At 33.2% G+C, this 8630-nt stretch overlaps 1 protein-coding gene across 2 annotated transcripts in view; it reads left to right on the top strand.

Annotated features, from left to right (window-relative positions):
- LOC120416585 (cAMP-dependent protein kinase type I regulatory subunit) overlaps positions 1–8630 on the top strand; it is a 132777-nt gene that overhangs the window by 67260 nt on the left and 56887 nt on the right. Inside the window, exon 1 of one of the 2 annotated variants that reach the window (XM_039578322.2) lies at positions 4313–4472. The exons of the other annotated variant lie outside the window; for it this stretch is intronic. Within the exon in view, the coding sequence (XP_039434256.1) occupies positions 4455–4472 (18 nt within the window). The 5' untranslated portion in view covers positions 4313–4454. Of the gene's footprint in view, positions 1–4312; positions 4473–8630 lie in introns of those variants that run through there. 2 annotated transcript variants of the gene reach the window in all.

Below are 8630 nucleotides of genomic sequence, written 5' to 3'. Positions count from 1 at the left end.
ATTACCTAACCAACGATGGGTCGGATGATGGATCCGGACATCGTTTACATACATTTAAGTGAGATCCGGCTTCAAAAAAGTACATAAATATCACTTAAGTGGTCATAACTCGAGACAGGGTTGCCAGATCTTCAATGTCTTAGACTCGTTGGAAAGTTCTCTCGATTATCTAACCAACGATGGGTCGGATGATGGATCCGGACATCGTTTACATGCATTTAAGTGAGATCCGGATATATGTGAAAACACATTTTTATACATAACTTTTGAACTACTTATCGAAACTTCAAACAATTTAATAGCGATGTATGGGACCCTAAACCAAGTCAAATGCAACTGGTTCGATCAAAATCGGTTCAGCCAGTGCTGAGAAAACTTGGCAAGATTTTTGAACACATACATACATACACACACACACACATACACACACACATACACACACACACATACACACACACACATACACACACACAGACATTTGTTCAGTTTTTGATTCTGAGTCGTTATGTATATATGAAGGTGGGTCTTCGAGCTTTTAATAAAAAGTTCATTTTTAGAGCAGGATTATAGCACAGTCCAACAACATTTTGTCTCTGAGACGAGTATATGTGTTCCTGGTAGAATTTTGCCTGCTGAATCCGAATCCGGGTCCAGAATTGCTCCAAATGGTCCCAATTTTGAGATACACCCGTTTAAAATGTTAGTTTAGGCCAAAATTAGCTACTTTGTTGATTATTTTACAAAAGAACTATTGAATAAACAACTAAACCAATACATGTATCTTAAAGTTCACGTTTTCCCCTTTCTGAAACACCCCTGGTTTTTAAAATTTGATTGTTTCTACGCATATTTATAGCCATTTTAAAATTTTATTTTCAGTTGGTTCTCATTCAAGTTTTTCCAACTTGCATGCAAGTCAAATTCTAATTTTAAAATGGCTATAACTATGCGTAGAAACAATCGAATTTTAAATACCAGGGGTGTTTCAGAAAGGGGAAAACGTGAACTTTAAGATACATGTATTGGTTTAGTTGTTTATTCAATAGTTCTTTTGTAAAATAGTCGACAAAGTAGCTAATTTTGGCCTAAACTAACATTTCAAACGAGTGTATCTCAAAATTGGGACCACTTGGAGCAATTCTGGACCCGGATTCGGATTCAGCATGCAAAAATCTACTAGGAACACATATTCTCGTCTCAGAGACAAGAAACATTTGATTTTTTGTTGAACTGTGTAGCCTTACCTCAGTGAGGAAGGCAAAACTAATGATACAAAATGGCTTCTTTGGGCTTACCGAAAGCACCATAAAAGTTACAGCCGGATTAAAAATACAAAAATTAACATTAATAAAAACGGCCGATTTCGTAGAGAATTGCTTATATTGAAAAATAAAACACTTGTGGATTTTTTTTATTTTAAATGGGTGAAATGTTGAATGTTTAAGCCATTTGAAATGTTAGTCTTGATATCAAAATTTTCAAAATATTTTTTCGAAAAGATTGTAAAATTTAACAAATGTTGCGTTTTTTAACATTGAATATTCTACAATCTTCTTGAAACAATTATGATAAAATTCGATAATGATTCCAAATATTTTATGAAATTTTTGGGCAAACACATTTGTTTAGCAAACAAGATTTTTGTCAACATATTATAACAGTAGAATTTAAGCATTTTGTTATACTTTTTGCTTGTTTTGTTGAATGTTATCAACTTTGAAAAATATTTATAATTTTAATTGCCTTACGTTTTCACAAACTTTTTTTTTTAATATAATATTAACATTTATTAATTTATTTCGAAATTTATTTGCAAATTTGTAGACTTGATAATAAAATATAATCGATCAAATTGTTACATAATTCTTCAAATGAGAGAAATTGTGTCAAACAAACTTTAAAGAAAAACTGTACTGTTTTCTCGACCATCTCAGATTTCAATGAAACTTTGTAGACATGTAATCCTTCGCTTATGCAAGCCATTTTTTGTATATGGATCCAGTTTCACTCGGTAATGACATTTGAGAAGGGCGTAAATGTTTTCAATATTTTTGTAATTCGGAATTTAAATATTGCTGTATCTCGAAGCCGTTGCATCGTATGAAAAAGTAGTCAAAGACAAGCTTGTGGGAAATTTGATGGGCTTTCCGAAAAAAAATACACCGAGAGAAAAAACACGCCACTTTTATGGGATTTTTTTATATTCAATTTTAAAAGTCAAATTTAAAGCTGAGCCCACGCTTTTTTTTCGTAAAATTTTTTGTGCGAATAGCCTAAGATGTTACAAAAAGACTCACGAGAAATTCAGGATGCACCGAAAAAAAATCATTTACTGAATCTGTTTTTTTAAGTGCTCTAAATTTTGACATTTTCAAAAACCCAATACGGGAATTGATTCTCCAGACAATTTTACATAAAGGTCACCATATTGACCACTGCCCTAAATCCTATCCAGCGGTTTAAAAAATAAAAAATGTTGAAAAATTTGTTTTTTATGGTTTTTGGCATTTTATAAATGACAGACTTTATTTTTCAGTTTCGTAAATATTTTTACCGGAAACTCGTCCAATTTTCCATAAGATTTGACCACATTTCAATTGGAAGTATGGGCTTATAAGCTAATTGCGTTGCTCAAAACTGAAAAGAGAATATTTTTCAGTGTAGTTCAGTGAGTGGTAGTAACCTGGATAGTAAATTAGCTTAAATCATAAAAATCCGAGTTGTTTTGAAAACAGGTCAAAGACAACTTGAACTTTTCAACACTTGTATCGAAGAGTAACATTTTTCAACATTGTTTTGTTTTGAATGGAACGAATCGTGCTGAAAAAATCTTGTTTTCGCAACTTGTTGATTAATGATCAAAGTGAGTTTAACTTAAATTTAAATTTAAAAATTTTGCAATGCACAAAGCGAACTGTCAATTATTTTTTCGAAACACTGAGTTTGATATAAGGGCTAAAAAGTTTACTTTTCAGCACTTGTATCGAAAAGTATTTCTTTTCAATATTGTTTTGATTGACTCGCAATATTAACTAAACCTACAGTCGTTTGACTTAAAATTTCATTCAATAGGATGTTTTGCGGAATTGCTAAAAATGTTGTTTGGAATTCATTGCAAAATTTGATCTTTTCAGCATTCGTCTATTAGGGTTTGAATGAACTTTGTTTTTTTGAAGAACCCTTTTAATTTGTTTTTTTTTCAACTTTTAAACTTATTTAAACTTTTGTAATGTTTCTCATGTTTGTTTCCTTTTTTTGTTTAGTAATTTTTAGTTATTTTCTTTCAAGTAAGTTGAATTCAGAAGAATTCTGTTGACACTGCCAAGATAAATTTCCATTTATGTTTGCCATGTTCCTCCTCTTCAAAAACTTCAAACGCTGTCATATTACACCCGCCCTTCAATTTTCCAATCGAAAAAACTTCGCACTAATTGAAATGCGAACCCCCTCTTGAAAATGATCGCCCACGCCTCAAACCATTTCCTCTACACATGTCAACGAGCGCTTATTTTTAGCAATGAAATTGATCCCGTCCTCTCGAGTCGTATGGAGAATATCGTGAAATTGAATGTTCATAAATAAAACCCCCTTCCCAACACCTTCTGATTCACCAGGTCTCACCCCTACTGTGGTGGTCATCCTTTTTTGTTTGTGTTTCAACCAAAGTCGTTAGGAATTCTCTGTTTCCGGCAGCTTTTGGAGTTGTGTGTGTTTTTGGTCCTGTTTGAAGAACTCGGGTTTGGGTTCGTGTATTTTTAATGTGTTTACCCTGGCTCCATATGGTTGATAGAAATACAATTTTACATCAAAAACTTTTTCTTTCCTTTTTTGGGTTTGTTGCTAACAGGCAAGTTTTAGAAACTTTTAAATATTAGTTTTATTTTTAACTGTGCAATCAACTTTACCCATGCTCGTGACAGTGAATTTGTTAAAGGGCACCCCGTTTTCTTCGCGCCAGTGTGAAGCGATAGACATCTGATTGCCATCGCCGTCGGGGCCGCACCTTTTTTTTTTGAGAATAGCTCAAGGACCTTCTGTTGCGGGGGAAGGACGACCTGTTGAATCGATCCAAATTTATGAGTTACGAGGAAAACACAGAACTCTAATTTTGGACAGTTGGTTTGTCCCCGAGGGGGAGGACCCACGAATTGACGATCAAATTTTATTCGTTTCTTTGCAAAAAGAAGGGACTTTCGAATTGAAATCGTAAATGTTGCGTCGTAAAAAGTTGGATAAATCTATTAAGCTTTGATCCCTATTTAAGGCAAAATTGAGTTCCAGCGAGGCGAAGAATGCTAATTAAATTATCCAACAGAAAGAAGCTGGCATTGAGTGCGAGCTAGATCTTCGAAAAGGAAAAAAAGCAATTAAGACAGAAGTAAATAAGTAAGTGAAAGCGATTTAGTGAGAAGGAAAAGTTACTTCGCTATTCATCGGGAAGCACTGAAAGAGTCATGTTAACGCTTCCACTGGTGAGTTGATATTCCGTCTGCCTTCATCATACTCAATCCTTTTTTCCCAGAGGATCAATTTGTACGCTCGGGAAGGAAATAAAAGGATAAGTTTTGCGACACGTGGCAACTGACCCGAGCTTTCACCTCCTGGAGGACTTTTCTTCTCTACAATCCGACAAGCTTTTGTTTCCATTACTGAAAGACTAACGATGAACCATTTTTCTCTTTCTCTGTTTTTTTCAGGTAAGTTTGAGCACCTCAATATGGTGGAGGTCAGCAGCAGTGAATTAAGTCCCGGAGCAAATGAGAAATTACTAATTTATGGCTATTAATCACGCGGTAAAGTACCTGCCTCTCTAGCAGCTGAATGCAGCTGGGAAAATGAAAAATGGGTGAATCATAGTGGGTGGTGGGAGGGTTTTGAATTTTGCAGGATGTGAGGATTTTGTGAAATTGATGTTCGCTAATGCCTTATGATGAAAAATAACTTTGCCATTGCGTTGGTGTTTTGTTTTATATTTTACTATGTTTTTTTTTTAATTCCTCTGAAATTTGCTTATGTAGAAAATCACAAAATGTCATATTACAGAAAATTCTTTGAATCCACTAAAAGATGATTTTCAATCACTCTTGAAAGTTTCATAAAGATATTACATGATTAAACTGAGTTACAGACATTTTAAGCAAGTTTTTCTCGAAACACCGAGTTGATTTACGGATGCCGCGATATCTCGAGATGGGATGGACCAAATTGGCTAAAATTTGGGGTTTAGACTCTCAAGACATATCCCGTGTGCATGACGATTTTTTATATGATAAACGCAAAAATATTTTTATCTTTTTTTTAATAAGTTTTTTTTTTGAAAATTGGCCTTCGTCATGCACACAGGACCGGCTTAACGAGTCTTCACCAAAATGTTGAGCCGATTTGGTCAAGGCAGTGTAGAGATGTCGTGGCACCCGTTTTTGAAAATTCTAACTTCAAATAGTTATATCTCAGCAATGATTTAATGTTTCATTCATATACAATAAATCAGAAGCCCAGTGAGAAACAATATAATTTAATCCAAAAATGACGTACTCCTCGTCACAGTGTCCTGATGCAAACAATGATCGAGCTCGAGCTGTTACAGCCCCGCGAAATAAGTTGACTGACATATTGGGCTAGAAATCGCATGACACAAAACTATTGCTAGAAAGAGATAGCAAATCTGATGCAAACAAACCCGCAGCTGCCATGTAAACATTCTTTGAATGTGTTGTTAAATTGGAAAGCCTTATTACAAAATAGGTAAGCTTTTTAAACAATATTTGGCGTTTTTTCATTTTAAAAATATATTAACTCCCTACCGCTAAAGTTAAAATGTATTTTTTACGTTTTCAATTACCAGCGTTAAATATTTCAAATAGGTTTGAGCAAGAAGAATTACTTAAACTAAAAAATCATGTTTTTGTTTTAGACATTTTGATATAATAAATATTACTAGTCAAAACAATACCTCAGATATTTTTTTTGATTTATTGTATTTACGATTGAGCTTATCAAATTATTTGAAAAAAAAAAAAATATATTTTCATGAAGTATCATACAACTTCATGAAAATGTTTTTTTTTTTACATGCACTCAGGTTGTTATCAATTGTTCATATTTTTTTTTAACGATAAAAGTTACTGTCCTATACAATTTTGCTGCACAATAATAATCAGAACCAAGATCAGAACAATTTAAACAAATTTAAAATTTCCCGGGAATTTCCGGGATTTCCCGGGAAATTGGACGCTCTACTTATCATTTTGTGTCTCGTTCGATAAAATCACAATTAAATGTTTCTTCAACTTCATTCACTTTGCTTGAAATAGCAATAAACTACGTAAATGAAAAGCTATAAGGCCGATGCAAATGATATTTAAAAAAAAAGTAAGATTTGACAAAAACAAAAATTTAAGCGTAAAAATCACTTTTTTATTACAAACACAAACATGCTAAAAATTATTCTAAACGCAGGGGAATGCATTTAAAAATGATAAAAGAATTCGAAAGAAGAACTGTTAAAATTTAAGAAAATTAACTGTTTTGGAAGTTCGACTTGTTTAAGTGACTTTGCCAATTGTTTAAAAAATGATTTTTTTCCTCTATATAATGTGAAAATAAGTATGCAGTAATTTCTGTAGTATACCAGGCTATATCTCTAAGAATTTTTTTTTATTATTTAAGAGCGAGTCCACGAACAGGGCATACCCCTTTGTATGGGACGTCGTTTGGACCTCACCAATCTGCCTGAAATTTTCAGGGGTTGTTTGTACATATAAAACTAGCATCTGGCCAAAATATGAGCACTCTAGGTCAACGGGAAGTGGGGCAAATCGGGACACAAAGTTTGAAGGTTCAAAAACGTAAAAAATCTTAAAAAGGCTATAACTTAAGCAAAATTCAATTTATTTTCAAAATTCAAAATGCATCTGAAAGGGCCTAAAAAATGCAACACAATGCAGTATAGAGCATCCCAATTGGTTAATTCTAAAGGGAGTTATTGGCATTTTAGTGAAAAAATAGCATAATTTTCAAACTCAAATAAAAAAGTGTTCCATCCAGATATCAACTCGGTTCGACCTGCAGCTTGTAGGGGACATCTGGGACTACCATCTGAGACTGAGAACGCTTTGGGTAAGGCAGTTTAACATATTAAATAGACACTTTTACTTTAAGTGAATTTTTTGGTTGTAAATTTTTGCTCGGGGGACCCCTTAGATCCCATTTTCTGGTGATAATTTCATCATATTCGTGTTCCTGAGACAATTTCACAATAGAAACATGCATAAAAATGTTTATTTTGATCCATTTTAACCCTTTAAAAAATAAAAGTTAAAAAAAATCTTCGATTCACATTTATTGAAAATCAAGCTCGTTTCCAAGGATACTAGATGACACCAGAAAAAAAGCAGCTTTTTATTTTTTTTTAACTTTTATTTTTTAAAGGGTTAAAATGGATCAAAATAAACATTTTTATGCATGTTTCTATTGTGAAATTGTCTCAGGAACACGAATATGATAAAATTATCACCAGAAAATGGGATCTAAGGGGTCCCCCGAGCAAAAATTTACAACCAAAAAATTCACTAAAAATAAAAGTGTCTATTTAATATGTTAAACTGCCTTACCCAAAGCGTTCTCAGTCTCAGATGGTAGTCCCAGATGTCCCCTACAAGCTGCAGGTCGAACCGAGTTGATATCTGGATGGAACACTTTTTTATTTGAGTTTGAAAATTATGCTATTTTTTCACTAAAATGCCAATAACTCCCTTTAGAATTAACCAATTGGGATGCTCTATACTGCATTTTGTTGCATTTTTTAGGCCCTTTCAGATGCATTTTGAATTTTGAAAATAAATTGAATTTTGCTTAAGTTATAGCCTTTTTAAGATTTTTTACGGTTTTGAACCTTCAAACTTTGTTTCCCGATTTGCCCCACTTCCCGTTGACCTAGAGTGCTCATATTTCGGCCAGATGCTAGTTTTATATGTACAAACAACCCCTGAAAATTTCAGGCAGATTGGTGAGGTCGATGCGAGATGGGTATGCTTTGCTCGTGGACTCGCTCTTAAATGATAATGGTGTCGTTCTATAGTAGAAAATGTGTAAAACAAGCAAAACATTGAAAAAGTGACTGTAAAAACATGAAAAAACTAGATAGGCAAAAGGTAATGATAAGAGGTGGTAGAGTAAGCCAAATACTATCAGGATCAAATATAAGCTGAACAAGATAAATGCAAATTAAAATACTAAAAATGGAACAAGAACAAAAGTTGCTCAAAATAACCTCCTGAACACGGGAAAATAATAAATTTCCAAAAAATGGGCAGTAGAGGGTTAAGTTTAAAGATCTAATTCTTATATTTCAAAAGAATGTGGTTAGCCTTAGGGGGTAAATAGTGTAGTGTTGAAAAAAAAAGTTACTGTGAAATAATAAAAAGTATTTTGAAAAAAATGATGCTGTAAATTTTGAAAATATTTTCAACGGCCTGATGAACCTCTAAATTTTTGTTTCGTTTATATGCTGGATCGTTTTTTTCGATTCTTTGAATTTCCAAAATTTAGAACTTTCAAACTTTTTTTACCTATTTTTACCTATTGCATGCAATTTTTGCTTGTATGCAACAGCGACGAACCACCCTAAT

The sequence above is a fragment of the Culex pipiens genome, chromosome 3, assembly GCF_016801865.2.
Source record: "Culex pipiens pallens isolate TS chromosome 3, TS_CPP_V2, whole genome shotgun sequence".
NCBI classification, from domain to species: Eukaryota; Metazoa; Arthropoda; class Insecta; order Diptera; family Culicidae; genus Culex; species Culex pipiens.
This window is presented reverse-complemented; position numbering and strand designations above follow the sequence as displayed.